Below are 18913 nucleotides of genomic sequence, written 5' to 3'. Positions count from 1 at the left end.
TTTTATATAATTTACTTTCAGGTGGTTGAGATAGTAATTACAAATTGATGTAGGCAAGGTTGCTGCTGCTGCTGCTAAGTCACTTCATTCGTGTCCAACTCTGTGCGACCCCATAGACGGCAGCCAACAGGCTCCCCCGTCCCTGGGATTCTCCAGGCAAGAACACTGGAGTGGGCTGCCATTTCCTTCTCCAATGCATGAAAGTGAAAAGTGAAAGTGAAGTCGCTCAGTCGTGTCCAACTCTTAGCGACCCCATGGACTGCAGCCTACCAGGCTCCTCCATCCATGGGATTTTCCAGCCAAGAGTACTGGAGTGGGTTGCCATTGCCTTCTCTGGTAGGCAAGGTTAAAGATAGGTAAATTAGCAGTAGTAAGTACTTGTCTCTAGGAAAGAGAGAAAAATTTAGAAGCATGACCTCAGGAAAAAACTCTCTCTGGCTGTTGAGAATAAGTATAAACATCCCACTGGAATTCAGTAACTTTGAAGAAATCACTGCATTAAAGCATAATTTAGTAATTAATGTATAAAACAATGATCCTGATTCATCATGTAAAGCTTACATTTATTATATTCTATTTAATGCAGCGGGAATAGGTACCCTCCATCACATTTTAAGGTTATTACCAAATAAAATTTAAGTTATTCTTTCAATCCTTCAAAGAGTAACCATGAGCTAGCTGGAAGATTTGATTCCTGTACATAGAAATGAGCCATTATTTATAATCTTTAACAATGATCCCTCTTGCATTTTTGAGAAGCCATCTAAAGCTGAGGATCCATGAGTCTGTTCTGAAGCTAGACAGTCTTTATATTAAATCAAGGTCTCCTGTGAGCCCAGAGCTCCCTGTCCTGTTAGTAACAGCTGATGTCCTGGCCTCTGAAAGCATCAGGGTCTTTGTGATCCTCTTTTATCTTCTTTACTAAGAAGACACAGTAACTCCAAGATATACAGAGAGGTTTGGTGTTTGTTTTTAGAGAAATAATGGTGTTTAGCCACTGAAGTGTTTTTCTTATTTTTGGCTGAAAATCATTTTAGTTATTTTTATTGTTTTAAATATTTCTGATTAAATTAAACCTGATTTTTTTTCCTGGTTTTTTTTTTTTTTCCTGGTTTATTTTCTAACTGTCAAGGAAAAGGTAAAAAGATCAGCCAAAAATTATGATTTCTTAAAGTTAACAATAAGTGGATTCAGTTTACAATATTGACATAAGACCTATTAAATCCTTTTAAATAATGATTTTATAATAGGAACATTAATTCATGTTAGAGTTTAGCTAAAAATACAATTTTTACTTCATGAAATAACAATGTTAATGGGAAACATGGGAATTGTTGAAGTTGTTAATAGCACAGTGGTGGTCTTTGTTGCTGTGTTTTTGAGTCAACAGTAATCTTTTCCATCCTTAGGATCTTATGACAGCAGAGGGGCTCTGGGAGCTTTGATGGCTTGTCTAAGAACAGCTCGAGCTCATGGACATCTTCAGTCTGCAACTGATGCCTGGAGGGACCTTGTGTCCAGTGCAAGAATAAAGCAAGGCTTAATTCATCAGCACTGCCAAGTAAGTGAACAATGTAATTGGGAATTCATACATGCAGTAGATCCCTGATTCGTTTATTCATTTATTAATAGCATGCAATATGGAAGCCCCCAACATTATGCCCATGCTATTTTAAGGCTCCATAAGAAGGATGTGAAGCATGTAGACATTGCACTTGGGCTACTTAAAGTTTAGTTTAGGGAATAAGAAAACCTTCATAAGACAACTAAAAAGTCTTTTAAAAATAGCGCAAGTGTATCTTTATGCATAAGAACTTGGAAAGCTTAGAAGAAGAGACTCGTCTGAGTATAGGTGATGGCTGAGTAGGAAAGTGATTCGAGGCAGGGAAGCCCTACTGCCCACTCAAACTGGAAGGACACAAGTAAACAAGGACTAGAGGGTGACTAAGGACATTGTTTGGCAAGAATGGAGTCCTTTGTCCATTTTATGGATGCATTCAGTGCTAGGCTGAAGACTTCAGGTTTTATCCAGTTGGTAACTGGGAGCCAGAGTCATTCCACCTTCAGCCAGGAAAGTGGCATGAATGGAAACAGAGATGAATTTTCAGAGTGGGAGCAAAAAGAACCCAGGAGGCCAGTGAGAAGTTCATGGCAATAATTGGAGAGTGAGGTGATGTGGTGCTGGGGCAGAACGGTCACTGAGGAAAAGGAATGTAGTTAAACATTACTGTGGAATAAGAATCTTTAAGATTTTTAACTTTTGTAAATACTCAGTTTGTACATTTAATGAAATAATTTTGTAAGAAGTAATCACAGGATCTTTAGGATTATAGGACTTTTCTGAAATACATATATGTACACTGAGATGTACCTTTCTTTTCTGCCTTGATATCTGTGTAGATAATTAAACATGTTAAGTGGTTTAGGCTTTGCTTTTGGCTTTGGCTCAGATGGTAAAAAATCTGCCTGCAATGCAGGAGGCCCGGGTTTGATCCCTGGGTTGGGAAGATACCCTGGCGAAGGAAATAGCTACCCACTCCACTATTCTCACCTGAAAAAGTCCATGGGCAGAGGAGCCTGGCAGGCTAGAGTGCGTAGGGTCGCATACAGTTGGACGTATTGAGCAACTGACACATCATTGAAAAATAAACATCTTATTCTTTGGTGTATTTTAGGTACGGATTGATACATTAGGCTTGCTTTGTGAAAGTAATCGAAGCACAGAAATCGTTTCCACAGAAGAAATGCAGTGGATCCAGTTCTTTATCACATACAATCTTAACAGTCAGTCTCCAGGAGTGCGACAACAGATTTGTTCTCTTCTTAAAAAGGTAAAATTTCTCTTCAGAAAGTGTAGGAAAGTGGTAAACTTTGCCCTGAAAATTATTTTTCGAAAGAGCCCAGATTTGGGGAGAGTGTGGGAAGAAGGGTCATGGAATTGGACTACCAGAGCTCTTCATGACACTTCTGTGAATTGCTTGTTCTGTGATCCAGTTGAGTTTACATTTGGGCTTAAAATCCAGAGTGAAAAAAGTCCCTTCACTTTGGTGTAATAAATCAACCTTGAGCTCTTTTTTTGAAAGGGGAAAAAAAAAAATCTAGCACTGGAGTTTTCAGTGTGTAAGGTATTTTTTTAAAGTACTTGAAAAATATATATTTTTGGCCATACCTCATGGCATTTGGGGTTTTTGTTCCCTAATCGGGGATCAAACCTGTGCCCCTTGCAATGGAAGCATGGAGTCTTAACCATGGGGCCACCGGGAAGTCCAGGGTGTAAGGTATTTTAGGAAAACTTTAGTAAGAAGAGGAAGGATATCCTTGTATTTTTATCATTTCTATAAGTGCCTTTAGCAATGGTCTTTATTGAATCATTAGGCTTAAATTAATCACCTGAAATGTTTCTGAGGTAAAGAGTTGGTAGAGAATAGAAGGGAGTAAACCTAATCATCTCTAGGTTCACGTTGACCTAAGGGAAATAGGAGTATTTTGGTTTAATAACTGTGTATTCTGATTTGCAGTAATACTTGAGTTTTTGGTTTTATAAACACAAATGTTAATTTTCTGTCAGAAAGAAACGCTATGGTAAATACTAAGAGTTTGAAAACCAGTACTCTCCTTGCCTGAAGTTTTAGTCTAAAAAATTTAGAAAGTTCTTCCTTTGCATTTCAAGCTGGTATTTCAGGTTAATGTGGCTCACATACACTTCATTTTTCTTTTTCTCCAAGTTGTTTTGTAGGATACAGGAAAGCTCTCAGGTACTTTATAAACTGGAGCAAAGTAAATCCAAACATGAACCAGGGAGTGAGTCAACCAGACAACACCCTTCTGTTTCTTTACAGCAGTATAAGGTAGGTGATTTCCAGACATACAGATTTTTAAGACACCTGAAACAATTTTGCATCTACATTAAAGAGAAATAATACTCGTGCTGAGTAGCACTTCTGCGCTTTTTTCCTTCAAGCTGGGTTTTACATATTCCTTCTGGTGCTTTGTTACTTCTCTTAAGATAGCCTGAGTTGTGGAACCAGTGCTGGACGTGAAGTCTGTTACAGAATGACATTAATGGGCTAACCTTGATATTTTACAACTTACGTGAGCCAGATAAACTTAGTACTTTAATAAAAGGGAATTGCAGCCCTGACTCCTCCACCCCCTCCCCAAGGAAGAGGACTGTTGTGTCTGGACCTGTTGCCCCTATCGTCTTAACGTGAAAGTGGCTTGATGTTTGCGATTCCTGAGCCATGGTCCAGTTACTGGGGTTCCTCTCTATCCTGTTTTGAAGTGGGCTTGAAGAATAAGACTGGATTTTAGGGCACTGGAGGTAATGGCCTGGATGGAACCCCAGATATAGCAGCTGTAGTCTGGGCCAGGGTTCCATTTCTGTCCATGAGAACAGAATGAACTTTTCACTGGTTTCTTACTCCAGATCTGTCCTCTCAGAAGCAGATGCATATTTTCTCGTAAGACCCAACAGAGCTCACTTATTTTATTTCATTTAGGGAAACAGGTATAATAAGTGGTATAGTGGAACCATGACATAGTCACTCATCTGCTTAAGGTTAAACATTATCTAAAGAAGAATATTCCTATACAGAGGCTGAAATTAGCTTCATCTTTGTAAAACCTGAACAACAAAAAGATAAGAAAGTCATAGTCTGAACTTGAAGGACATAAATTTACTCACAATTCTGCCACTGACCACTTGGCTTACCTTAATGAGTCTATAAGTGGGATGAATAACCTCTCTAAAAAGGTTGGTTTTGAGGATTAAACAGGAATGCTGTCTCTAAATTCTGAATCACTCTAAAAAACTCTGCTGGGTATCAGTAAAAGTAACTATAGTTTGTACTGAGCATTTAATGTGTGTGTGGAGCAGTTATATTTTAGTCCTTCAGAAGCACATCTCTTTTGCTTCTTTTTGCAAAAAATAAAATGACATTTGTGAAAAATCAATTAGGTTCTTAGAAACACAAAGGCAATTTTGTGGATGACATTCTGAATCTTCGTGTATGTGCAGTTTCTTAGTTTGTGGGCTTTTGAAAACTAGTCCTTCGGATTCTTGATCTGAGTCAGTCTCCTAGTTCTGACATTTTCTCCTGACGGTAGACTCTGGCTTTTGAAGGTTGCAACTTTGGAACTGTTTTGTGATCATCATTAGAACAGTGGGTGTCGTGTGCAGTGTCGGGTAGACTGTGCTAGTCAACAAACTAATTGCTGTGGGAGAAGAGGAGGCTATGAGTGGGAAAAAGTGTCTTCTAGTCTAGTGAAGAAGGTTATTTCATACCTAAATAGTAGCTAGTGTACTTAAAAATACATGAGCTATAGCAGTGGTCCCCCAACCTATTGGGTACACAGTCCCTGTGTTTTTGGTACCAGGGGCTGGTTTTGTGGAAGACAGTTTTTCCATGGACTGGGGTGGCAGTGGGGGATGGTTTCAGGGTAATTCAAGTGTATTACATTTATTGTGCAGTTTATTTCTATTATTATTACATTGTGATGTATAATGAAATAATTATACAGCTCACAATGCAGAATCAGTGGGAGCCCTGAGCTTGTTTTCCTGAGCTCAGGCAGTAATGCGAGTGATGGGGAGTGGCTGTAAATGCAGATTAAGTTTCACTCGCTCGTCCTCTGCTCAACTCCTGCTGTGTAGCCCAGTTTCGAACAGGCCACAGACTGTTAACTGGACTGTGACCCAGTGGTTGGGGATCTCTGAGCTAGAGTACTTTAAGGTATAAAATGCTGTATATCAGTGTTCTCATTTATTCTTTAATGGTAAATCTGTGAGACAGGAATTATTATTGTCACTTACCAAGTGAGATAAGTGACGTTTGGAAAAGTTGAATCAGCAAACTATCCAAGTTTCCTTAGCCCAGAAGTGGTAGAGCCAGACTTGAATCCAGATCTGCTCTGGACAACCAAATCAGAATAGTTTTCCCCTTAGTACCAGCTTGAGTGAAGGCTTGGAGGTAAGGGAGTACAGAGAGAATTTGGGGAATGGTGAATTCACTAGTATGAGTGATGTATAACATACCTGAGGGACAGAGGAATTGAATAATGGGAGATGAGTTGGAAAATCAAGTTGGGAATGAGTAGTAGAGAGTTTTGAATGGTCGGCCAAGGTACCTGGAAGACTGGCCAGAAGCCTTTTCCAGTGGAAAAAGACTAGAGCATATACTGAGCCCTTACTGTGTGTGTAGGAGACTATTTGCGGGACTAGGGACATAGATGTCCATAGACTGTCCTTCCTGTCTCCATTGTGGTTGCAGTCTGGTTGAGGGAAAGAAGCATTATTTCTAAAAATGTAATTGACACTGCAATTAGGATAATTCCTAAAGGATGAACTTGTTGCTTTTGAATGTTGATACTATACTACTCATTTATAATTAAGACTAGTTTATTGGATTTCAAAGGAATAAAGTAGCTAGGCCCTACAGGATAAATCCCCAAGGTTGTTTATCCTTGACTGAAGAAATGAATGCAGGGATGCTGTCTAAAGACAGGGACTGGGGCTGTTTTTATGCTGATGAGCTGTATGTTGTTGGAGCATAGCAATATATGAGAGTCTTGAGGATAACAGCTTTTCTTCCTAAGTTTTTTCTTTGGCCTTATGTAGAAGTTATAATTATTTGTTTTAATTAGAGGAAGAAGACTTTATCTTGGATGAAGTATTTCCCACATTGCTTTTTTTTTTAATTGCATTTTTAGTAAAAGTTTTCATTTGTGATCAGTTGTATAAACAGAAAGGCAGAGTAACAATCTCAAAGGTGCAGATAAAAGACAGTAAAATAGTTGGGTCTTTGTTTTGAATTGTATCTTTATAGTCAGATATCAAATACTTAGTTATCAAATTTATCAAGTAATATATATTGGATATTTCTTTGGTAATTTTAAAACTTTAAAAAGTATACGTACCTTTGATGCTTGAATGCTTCTGGTGAAGAAAGTCAGTAGTCATACAGATTTAACATAAGCCAAGGCAGAATGGATCATGTTTTCACCAAAAAGAAGTTTTTTTTCTTGTCTGGACTACAGTTAGAATTGTACTTTTTGTTGTTGTTTTTAACTTAAAAAAAAATCAGGTATAATCGATGTATTACATTAGTTTCAGGTCTATAATACAGTGGTTCATTATTTGTATATATTGCGACATGATTACCACACTAAGTCTAGTTAACATTTTTCACCATATAAAATTATACAAAATTTTTTTCTTAGCAGCTTCCAAATATATGAGTATTATATATTGTAACTATAGTCACCATATTGTACATTACATTCCATGACCTATTTATTTTATAACTTGAAGCTTGTACCATTTTTTCAACGCCTCCCCCCCTCCAGCTCTGGCATCTACCAATCTGTTCTCTGTATTGCTTGATTTTTTTGTTTTGCTTTTTTAAATTAATTGAATTTTATTCTGTATACAATGAGATCATTTGTCTTTTTCTGTCTGAATTATTTATGTTTATCCATCCATAGATACTTAGGTTGTTTCTGTATCATGGCTATTGTAAACAGTGCTGCAGTGAATGTGGGAGTGCACGTATCTTTTTAATGAATGTTTCCAGTGTCTTCTGTACTTCTTGTTAACTTTATAAAGATAGGATTCATTGAAGTCATAAGCTCATGGTCAAGGGTGCCAATCTGAATTGTCAAGCAAAGTGAACATCTAGTATTGCTTAAAAATTTTTTTTCTCTCTAAAGCAGAAAAAAAAAAAATTCACCCTTTAGAATGGTACTAGTGGTACTTTCAAGATAACCTGTTGTTCAGTTCAGTTTGGTCGCTCAGTCATGTCAGACTCTTTGCCACCTCATGGACTGCAGCATGCCAGGCCTCCCTGTCCATCACCAACTCCCGGAGTTTACCCAAACTCATGTCCATTGAGTCAGTGATGCCATCCAACCATCTCATCCTCTGTCGTCTCCTTCTTCTCCTGCCTTCAATCTTTCCCAGCATCAGGGTCTTTTCAAATGAGTCAGTTCTTCACATCAGGTGGCCAAAGTATTAGAGTTTCAGCTTCAACATCAGTCCCACCAGTGAACACCCAGGACTGATCTCCTTTAGGATGGACTGGTTGGATCTCCTTGCAGTCCAAGGGACTCTCAAGAGTCTTCTCCAACACTGTTCAAAATCATCAGTTCTTCAGTGCTCAGCTTTCTTTATAGTCCAACTCTAACATCCATACATGACCACAGGAAAAACCATAGCCTTGACTAGACGGACCTTTGTTGGCAAAGTAATGCCTCTGCTTTTTAATATGCTGTCTAGGTTGGTCATAACTTTCCTTCCAAGGAGTAAACATCTTTTAATTTCATGGCTGCACTCACATCTGCAGTGATTTTGGAGCCCCCCAAAAATAAAGTCAGCCACTGTTTCCCCACCTGTTGTGAGTTAGTACAATTATGTTTACTGTAAAATTTTTTTTTTTTTTTTAGAACTTCATGTCATCCATTTGCAATAGTCTTTTTGAAGCATTGTTTCCTGGCTCTTCCTACCCAACTAGATTTTCAGCTTTAACCATTTTAGGCTCAATAGCTGAAGTTTTTCCTGTGCCAGAAGGTAAGTGTTCAGTCATGTTTGGGGAAAGTGTTTTCTTGCAAAGTATACTGTGTCAACATTTTGCTTTACTTGAAGCTTCAGGTTTATTGTCTTTTGTTTAGATTCTTATGGGAGGTGTTAGTCTTGTTAAGTGGCTTCCCTGGTGGCTCAGTGGTAAAGAATCTGCCAGCCAATGCAGGAGATGCAGATTTGATCCCTGGGTTGAAAAGAACCCCTGGAGAAGGAACCTGCTCCAATATTCTTGCCTGGGAAATCCCATGGACAGAGGAGCCTGGTGGGTTATAGTCCACAGGGTCGCAAAAGGATCAGACACGACTTAGCAACTAAACAACAAGTCTCATTATATAATTCTTATTTGGAGATAATTCAGTTTGCCAGTAAAGGGCATATGGGAGAGAAACTTTTTAGTGATTGTTATTTGCAGACCTGAAACTGCAGTTTTCATGGATCATGCTTATTATGAGAAGAGTTGCTAACGTCATCCCACTAATTTATGTGTTGCTGTTTTAGGATAGTGCCCAATCTGTTCTCTTAAGTTTAAGCAATTAAAATAATAATAGTTTCTTTTATGTATAACATTCCTCAGTGAGTCTCTGTGGTTAAAATGTGGTTCCCCTTATATGCTATCTGTTTCATTAATCTCAATCTGGTTTCGAAAACTCAATATAAGGATGTCATTTCCACGCATTCTGATTTAATTGTACCTTTTGTTTCTCCTACTGTGAAGTACTCAAGAAGATGAATATTTAACTTCCCTCTTCGAGTTGTTTCATTTTCATTTTGATAAGAAATGATTCTTATTATCCCCATAAATGGATGTATATGTGTTTTAATGATGATTTCTTGTTTGTGCTCAGTCTTCCTTGACTGTAGACAAACAGGAAAATGTCCTGCTCTTTTGGAGGGAATGGCCAAAGGACCAGACACTATAGATGGATTTTTTTTTTCTGTTTAAATTTTTAGGCAAAGTATTATTTGGCAGGGAGACAGTTATTTGCTGTTAATATAGCTTGCTTCATTTGAAGAAAACCCATTTCTTTTAAATTTTTGTTTTAAAAAAGTTGGAATTAACAGCAAAGTTTCAAGAATAGTTCAGCCATGTACTCTCTGCTGCTGCTGCTAAGTCACTTCAGTCCTGTCCAACTCTGTGCGACCCCATAGATGGCAGCCCACCAGGCTCTGCCGTCCCTGGGATTCTTCAGGCAACAACACTGGAGTGGGTTGCCATTTCCTTCTCCGATGCATGAAAGTGAAAAGTGAAAGTGAAGTCGCTCAGTCATGTCTGACCCTCAGCGACCCCATGGACTGCTGCAGCCTTCCAAGCTCTTCTGTCCATGGGATTTTCCAGGCAAGAGTACTGTAGTGGGGTGCCATTGCCTTCTCCGATGTACTCTCTACTTAGATTCATAATTTGCTATTTTGTCAAATTTGCTTTACCTCACTGTTCTTTAAATTGTCTAACTATAACACAATGATCAAATTCCAGAATTAATGTTGATATGATGCTGTTATCTAATATATAGTTCTTATTCAGATTGTACCGGTAGTCCTAATAAGTGGCTTTTTATAGAAAATTTTTTTCCCCCACAATCCAGGAACTAATCCAAAATCACACAATGCAATTCATTGTTGTGCTCTTTCAGTTTGGAAATGTTCTTATTTCATGACATTAACATTTTGGAAGAATGTATTTCGGTTTGGGCTGTTTTATTGTTTTCTTATGACCTGATTCAGGTTGTGCATTTTTGGCAGGAAAATGCATAGGTGATGTAGTGTGTTTCTCAAGGCATGATAACAGGAGATGCATGATGTTGGTTTGTCCCATTATTCATGGTAATAAATTTGATCTCTTGATTAAGCTAAGTGTAGTAGACTGAAAAATGACCTCCAAAAGAGACCCACACCAAATCCGTAGAATTCATGAGAATGTGAACCTTACTTAGAAAAGGGATTTTTGTAGATACGATTAAAGATCTTAAATTGACATAATCTTGGATTATCTGGATGGGCTTTAATGCCATTGCAAGTGGTATTGTAAGAGAGAGGCAGAGGGGAATGTGACAAAAAGAAAAGGAGTCATTGTGACGGTGGAGGTAGAGACGGGAGTGCTGGGGCTGTAAGCTGGGGAATGCGGGCAGCTGCCAGAAACTGGAAGAGACAAGGAATAAATTCTCCCTTAGATTCTTGAGAGTGATCATGGCCCTGTAGACACCTTGATTTTAGACTTCTGGCTCCCAGAACTGTGAGAAAATAGATTTCTGTGGCTTTAAGCCACCAAGGTCATGGTGATTTGTTATGACATCCACAGTAAATAAAGTCAGGAGTACCCATTAGTTTATGGAATTTCAGTGGTGCTACAACTGAATTTAGAAATGAAGTTTTACCTGAGAATGATTGATTATCCATTCACCAAAAAGTTTTCTGTACATCTACTGTATGTATAGTTATACCTAGATATATGGGAAATATCTAAGGCTGAATTATACTGCTAATTTTTCAATTGAGAGAAAAGTTGAACATGTTCAAATGTACTTTGCAAGTGAAAAACCTGTGTCATCTTCATAATGAATGAGTCACATATAGTTAGACAGTGACTGATAGCACAGTAATGGTGTCAAACAGCTAAGAGGTAATGCCAGTAGAGCAAACCATACTGTACCCGCTAACTGTAAAGGAGGCTAAAGAAACATGATGGGGGGCTTCCCTGCTGGTCCAGGGGTTAAGAGTTCACCTTCCCATGTAAAGGACAAGGGTTTGATCCTCAGTTGGGGAACTAAGATCCCATATGCCCAAGGGCAACTAAGCCTGCATACTGCAACAAAGATCCAATATAACCAAATAAATACATATTTTCAAAAAAGAAAGAAAAGAAGCATGACTGAAAAACACAGGATGGAAAATGTAAATTCATTCTTCATCTTTATCTCAAAAATATTAATGTAGGTTTTTGTATCATTTTACAGAAAGATTATGATTTGAGATTAGTTAAAATTGTTTTTGCCTTTCCTCAAGTGTGTCCTGGTTCAAGAAGAATAAGTCACATGCACCCTTCTCATTTGAAATAAAATATCACTGTATTCATGGTGAAAAATTGGATTCCACAATTAGATTAAAAGGGTTTGTTCAACACGTATTTATTTAGTGCCAAGGATATGCAGTGTACAAAGCAGAGTTCTTCCCATTTTTGACCTTTGACTTTAGTGAAGGTAGACAGACGGTAATTCAATGAATAATACATAGAATTTCAGATGGAGATAAGTAGTAGGAAAAAAAATGTTTCAAGAAGAGAAGGGCAGGGAAATAGAGGGTATCTGGAGGTTGGGAGTAATAGTCATTTCATACAGTGGTATCAGAGAAGGCTTCCAGTTTGAGCAGAGCTGTTAAACAATCAATGAATCAAAGAAGAAATCATGAGGGCAATTAGAAATACTCTGAGAGGAAGAAAAAATATAACTTACCAAAACTAGGATGAAGCAAAAGCAGTGGTAATCAGGAGATTTATAACCTATAAATACCTACATTAGGAAAGAAAAAAAGATCTCAAATCAATTAACTTTATACCTCATCGTATTAGAAAAAGAAGAGCATACTTAACTCACATCTACAGAAGGATGGAGGTAATAGAGATTAGAACAGAGATAAATGAAATAGAGAATAGAAAAACAATACAGAATCAATGAAACCAAAAGTTGGTCTTTTTGATAAAGATCAACAAAATTGACAAAGTTTTAATTTTACTAAGAGTAAAAAATGATGTAAACCACTAAAATCAGAAATAAAAGTAGAGACATTTCTATGACCTTATAGAAATAAAGAAGATTATAAGACAATGTTGCAAACAGTTATATTGTGTTTCTAATAAATTAGATAACCTATATGAAGTAGACAAGTTTCTAGAAACATACAAATTGGTAACTCAAAAAGTAGACAACTTGCACAGACCTGTAAAAAATAGAGATGGAGTCAAAAGCTTCTTAAAAGTGGAGGACTGGCTTCATTGGTGTATTCTACTAAACATTTAAAGAAGAATTAATGCCGTTCCTTCTCAAACATTAAAAAAATTGGAGAGGAGGGAAATAGTTTCCTAACTCATTCTATGAAGCCAGTATCCTCTGGTACCAGTGATACCACAAGAAAACTACAGCATCTTTTACGAATATACATACAAAAAGTCTAAAGAAAATGCTGGAAAACCAAATCTAACAGCATATTAAAAATATTATATACTATGACTATGTAAGTGGAATTTATCCCTGAAATGCAAAGGTGTTTCTCAATGTAAGACAATAAATGTAATATACCACATTAGAACAAAGAAAAATAAAAAACTCACGATAATCTCAGTGCAGAAAAAGTATTGACAAAATTGCACACCCTTTTAGATAAACACTCAGCAAACTAGGAATAGAAGAGAACTTCCTTGGCGTGATAAAGGATGTTAAGAAAACCCCATAGCTAACACTGTTTTCAACGGTGAAAGACCAAAAGCTCCTCCCCTAAGTTCAGGAAGAAGACACAGATGCCCCTTTTCACTGCTGCTGAACATTCAGCATTCAACATTTTACCAGAAGTTTTAGCCAGAGGAATTAGGCAAAAAAAAAAAAAAGAAATGAGATGTCTAAATTGGGAAAGAAGAGGCAGATTTGAGCAGAGGTGTGATTGAAGTGACAACAACTTCCCTTGCTTGACCTATGAATTTCACAGGGTTGGACTAAGTTGTGAGTTAAGATTAAATAAACTCACATGCTGATTTCTATTGAGCAACATTGAGCATTCTTCTTATTAAGCCTAGAAATATTTTCAATTATTTTGAGGGATTAATTTGTTAAATTAACCCCTGGGCTTCCCTTGTGGTTCAGCTGGTAAAGAATCCGCCTGCAATGCACGAGACCTGAGTTCAATCCCTGGGTTGGGAAGATCCCGTGGAGAAGGGAAAGGCTACCTACTCCAGTATTCTGGCCAGGAGACACAACTGAGCGACTTTCATTTCACTTCACTTCAATTTGTTACATGCTCTTCACATCCTACTATGAAATCTTCCCACAGGTTTAATCTTAATCTTAAAATTAAATGGATTTGGTGACCACGATCATTCTTTAATGGTAGTTTTTCTTCTTATTTCCTGGTTAACTGGCCAGAATTCATCTTTTCTTTGAGAAGAGTTTTTAGGAAAATTAGTTCTTGATTTCTTGTACCTTCAAAAATATTTAGATTGCTGCTGGAATCAAGATTGCCAGGAGAAATATCAATAACCTCAGATATGCAGATGACACCACCCTTATGGCAGAAAGTGAAGAGGAACTAAAAAGCCTCTTGATGAAAGTGAAAGAGGAGAGTGAAAAAGTTGGCTTAAAGCTCAACATTCAGAAAACAAAGACCATGGCATCTGGTCCCATCACTTCATGGGAAATAGATGGGGAAACAGTGTCAGACTTTATTTTTGGGGCTCCAAAATCACCACAGATGGTGATTGCAGCCATGAAATTAAAAGATGCTTACTCCTTGGAAGGAAAGTTATGACCAACCTAGATAGCATATTGAAAAGCAGAGACATTACTTTGCCAACAAAGGTCCATCTAGTCAAGGCCGTTTTTCCAGTGGTCATGTATGGATGTGAGAGTTGGACTGTGGAGAAAGCTGAGTGCTGAAGAATTGATGCTTTTGAACTGTGGTGTTGAAGAAGACTCTTGAGAGTCCCTTGGACTGCAGAGAGATCCAACTAGTCCATCCTAAAGGAGATCAGTCCTGGGTGTTCATTGGAAGGACTGATGTTGAAGCTGAAACTCCAATACTTTGGCCACCTCATGTGAAGAGTTGACTCGTTGGAAAAGATCCTGATGCTGGGAGGGACTGGGGGCAGGAGGAGAAGGGGACGACAGAGGAGAAGGGGACGACAGAGGATGAGATGGCTGGATGGCATCACCAACTTGATGCACATGAGTTTGCGTGAACTCCAGGAGTTGGTGATGGACAGGGAGGCCTGGAGTGCTCCAATTCATGGGGTCACAAAGAGTCGGACACAACTGAGCGGCTGAACTGAACTGAACTGATACTTGATACTGGAATAGGATTTTGATATGTAGATTTTCATTACTCCTCTTTTCCCTGAGGATTTGGTTAGCATTGCTGCACTATCTTCTGTCACTACACACGCCTGTGGCAAAGAATGAAGCCAGCCTGATTTTTTTCTCACTTTGTAGATGAATTGAACTTTTTACCTGAATGGCAAAAAGATTCTTTCTTTATTGTTGATGCCCAGGAATGCTATTAAGATATGTCATTATATTGATTATTCTGTGTCTGTTCACCTAAAGCATGGTAGGACTTTGGATTCTAGGATAAGAAGGCTTGAAGGGTTTTTTAAAAAGATGGATTCTTAAATTATTTGTACTTGGTTAGTTGAAAAATAACTTAGTTATCTTTTATATAATATATAACTTTTTGAAAGAGAATAAAATAGGTTTAAACAAATTTTAAAAAATATTTATTTCCTTTTGTTTGTCCCTGGGTACTTTTTTGATTTCCTCTTTGATTTCCTGAGTGAGCCATTGGTCGTTTAGAATCATATTGTTTAGCCTCCATGTGTTTGAATTTCGCAGGTTTTTTCTAATAGTTGATTTCTAGCCTCATAATATTATGGTCAGAAAAGATGCTTGATACAATTTCAGTTTTCTTAAATTTACTGAGGCTTGCTTTACAGTCCAGCATATGATTTATCCTGGAGAATGTTCCCTGTACACTTGAAAAAAATGTGTATTCTGCTTCTTTTAGATAGAATGCTCTTTAAATAACAGTTTAGAACATCTGGTCTAATGTATCATTTAAAGCCTGTGTTTCCTTACTGATTTTCTGTCTGGATGGTCTGCTGTTGATGTAAGTGGGATGTTAAAGTCTTCCATTGTTGTTACTGTCAGTTTCTCCTTCTGTGTTAACATTTGCCTTATATAACAAGGTGCTCCTATATTGGGTGCATATATATTTGTACGGAGAAGGCAATGGCACCCCACTCCAGTACTCTTGCCTGGAAAATCCCATGGATGGAGGAGCCTGATAGGCTGCAGTCCATGGGGTCGCTAAGAGTCGGACACCACTGAGTGACTTCACTTTCACTTTTCACTTTCATGCATTGGAGAAGGAAATGGCAACCCACTCCAGTGTTCTTGCCTGGAGAATCCCAGGGATGGTGGAGCCTGGTGGGCTGCCATCTGTGGGATTGCACAGAGTTGGACATGACTGAAGTGACTTAGCAGCAGCAGCAGCAGCAGCATATATTTATAATTGTTAAATCTCCTTCTTGAATTGACCCTTTGATCATTATATAGTGTCATTCTTTGTCTCTTATAACAGTCTATATTTTACAGTCTATTTGTCTGGTGCTAGTATTGCTGCTCAGTCTTTCTTTTGATTTCCATTTGCATGGAATACCTTTTTCTGTCCCCTCATTTTCAGTCTTTATGTGTCTCTGGATCTGTACGAGTCTCTTGTAGGCAGCATATATTTGGGTTCTGTTTTTGTATCCATTCTGCCAGTTTATGTCTTTTGGTTGGAGCATTTAGATGAAGGTAATTATCAGTATGTCTATTCGTTTTGTCATTTTATTAATTGTTTTGGGTTTGTTTTTGTAGGTCTTTTCTCTCCCTTTTGTTTTTATGATAAAACTTTGAATAAAAACACTTCAGAAAGTAGGCAGAGAGGGAGCATGTCTCAACATAATACAGGCCACATATGACAAGTGCACAGCTAACATCATACTCAGTGGTGAAATGCATAAAGCATTCCCTCTGAGATCAGAAACAAGAGAAGGATGTCCACTCTCACCACTTTTATTCAACATAGTTTTGGAAATCCTAGCCATGGCAGTCAGAAAAAGAAAAAGAAGTAAAAAGAATCGAAATAGGAAAAGAACTAAGACTGTCACTATTTGCAGATGACATGATGTTACACATAGAAAATCCTAAAGATGCTACCTGAAAACTACTAGAACTCATTAATGAATTGGGTAAACCTGCTGGGTACAAAATTAATGTAGAAAAATGTGTTGCATTTCTATACACTAATAATGAAGTATCAGAAAGAGAAATTACAGAAACAGTCCCGTATATCTTTGCATCAAAAGGAGTGAAATACCTGGGAATAAACCTATCTAAGTAAGCCAAAGACCTGTACTCTGAAAACTGTGTAAGACACGATGAAAGAAACTGAAGATGTTACAAACTAATGGAAAGATACACCATGTTCTTGGATTGGAAGAATCAATATTGTTGGAATGACCATACTACCCTACAGATTTAATGGAATCCCTATCAAATTACCAATGGCATTTTTCACAGTACTGGAACAAAAATTTTCAAATTTGAATGAAAACATGTAAGACCCCCCAATAGCCAAAGCAATCTTGATGAAGAATAACACTCCCTGACATCAGACTACTACAAAGCTAGTCGTTAAAACAATGTGGTACCGTCAAAAAAACAGACATATAGATCAATGGAGCAGAATAAAAAGAAGTAAACCCATGCACTTACAGTCAGTTAATTTACAACAGAGGAAGCAAGGGTATATGTTGGAGAAAAGACATTCTCTTTAATACGTGGTGCAGGGAAAATTGGGACAGCTACATGTAAACATATAAAACTAGAACGTTGTCTAACGCCATATACAAAAATCAACTCAAAATTGATTAAAGACCTAAATGTAAGACTGGATATTGTAAAACTCTTAGAGGCAAACAGAGGCAGAACACTCTTTGACATAAATTGCAGCAGTATTTTATGGCTCCGTCTCCTGAGTAATGGAAATAAAAACAAATAAACAAATGGGACCTAATTAAACTTGAAAACTTTTGCAAGGCAAAGGAAATCATAAACAAAATGAAAAGATAGCCTTTAGACTGGGAGAAAAGATCTGCAAATAATGCTACAGACAAAGGATTAATTTTCAAGATACACGAACAGCTCATACTTTATTTTTTATCTTTTGCTCATACTCTTAATATAAAAAAAAAACCTCAATTAAAATGGACGGAAGACTTAGATAGATGTTTCTTCAAAGGAGAAATACAGATGGCCATCTGACATGAAAAGTTGCTCAGTATCGCTAATTACTAGAGAAACACGAATCAGAACTACAATGAGTGGGAATTCCCTGGCTGTCCAGTGGTTAGGACTCTGTGCTTCCATTGCAGCAGGCCTGGGTTTGATCCCTGGTTGGGGAATTAAGATTCCACAGGCTCATGGCATGTGGTGCAGCCAAAAAAAAACAAAACCTACAATGAAGTATCACCTTTCACCAGTCAGAATGTCCATCATTGAGAAAGTCTACAAATAATGAATGCTGGAGAGAGTATGGAAAAAAGGAATCCTCCTATACTGTTGGTGGGAATGTGAATTGGTGCAGCCACCATGGAGAACAGTATGCTGTTGCTGCTGCTTAGTTGCTTCAGTCTTGTCCAACTCTTTGTGATTCCATGGACTGTAGTCCGCCAGGCTCCTCTGTCCATGCCATTCTCCAGGCAAGAATACTGGAGTGGGTTGCCATGCCCTCCTCTAGAGGATTTCCCGATCCAGGGATTAAACCCGGGTCACCTGCATTGCACGGCTTCCCTCATAGCTCATTTGGTAAAGAATCCACCTGCAATGCAGGAGACCCCGGTTCAATTCCTCGGTTGGGAAGCTCTCCTGGAGAAGGGATAGGCTACCCACTCCAGTATTCTTGGGCTTCCTTTGTGGCTCAGTTGGTAAAGAATCTGCCTTCAATATGGGAGACCTGGGTTCAGTCCCTGGGTTGGGAAGATCGCCTGGAGAAGGGAAAGGCTACCCACTCCAGTACCCTGGCCTAGAGAATTTTAGGCATGTTTACTCCATGGAGTTGCAAAGAGTCAGACACGACTGAGCAACTTTCACTTTTTGCACGCAGATTCTTTACTGCTGAACCACCAGGGAAGCCCAGAGAACAGTAAGAAGTTCCTTAAAAAACTAAAAACAGAATTACCATATGATCCTGCAATTCCCATTGCTGGGCATATATCTGAAAAGATGAAAACTTTAATTCAAAAAGATACATGCATGTTCACAGCAGCACTGTTTACAGTAGTAAGATATTGAAACAGCCCAAATGCCCATCAACGAAGGAATAAAAATGATGTGTATACATACACACACTCACACACACACACAGAGTGGAATACTACTCAGCCATCAGAAAGAATGTCATTTGCACCAGCATGGATGGACCTAGGCGTTATCGTATTAAGTGAAGTCAGGCAGAGAAAGACAAGTGTATGATATGACTTACATGTGGAATTCTTCAAAAATGATACAAATGAATTTATTTACAAAACAGACTCATAGA

The 18913-nt window shown here is 38.1% G+C and overlaps 1 protein-coding gene across 7 annotated transcripts in view; it reads left to right on the top strand.

The window, feature by feature from the left end:
* THADA (THADA armadillo repeat containing) overlaps positions 1-18913 on the top strand; it is a 337352-nt gene that overhangs the window by 17998 nt on the left and 300441 nt on the right. For all 7 annotated transcript variants that reach the window (XR_009739347.1, XM_061432209.1, XM_061432207.1 and 4 more), the window contains 4 exons: positions 1410-1561; positions 2676-2831; positions 3726-3848; positions 8440-8563. Coding sequence is in view for 6 of the 7 variants with exons in the window: in XM_061432209.1 (XP_061288193.1) it covers positions 1410-1561; positions 2676-2831; positions 3726-3848; positions 8440-8563 (555 nt within the window). In the remaining variant the exon portion in view is untranslated. The remainder of the gene's footprint in view (positions 1-1409; positions 1562-2675; positions 2832-3725; positions 3849-8439; positions 8564-18913) is intronic.

The sequence above is a fragment of the Bos javanicus genome, chromosome 11, assembly GCF_032452875.1.
Source record: "Bos javanicus breed banteng chromosome 11, ARS-OSU_banteng_1.0, whole genome shotgun sequence".
NCBI lineage: Eukaryota > Metazoa > Chordata > Mammalia > Artiodactyla > Bovidae > Bos > Bos javanicus.
The sequence above is the reverse complement of the archived record's forward strand: the minus strand, read 5'-3'. Positions and strand labels throughout refer to the sequence as shown.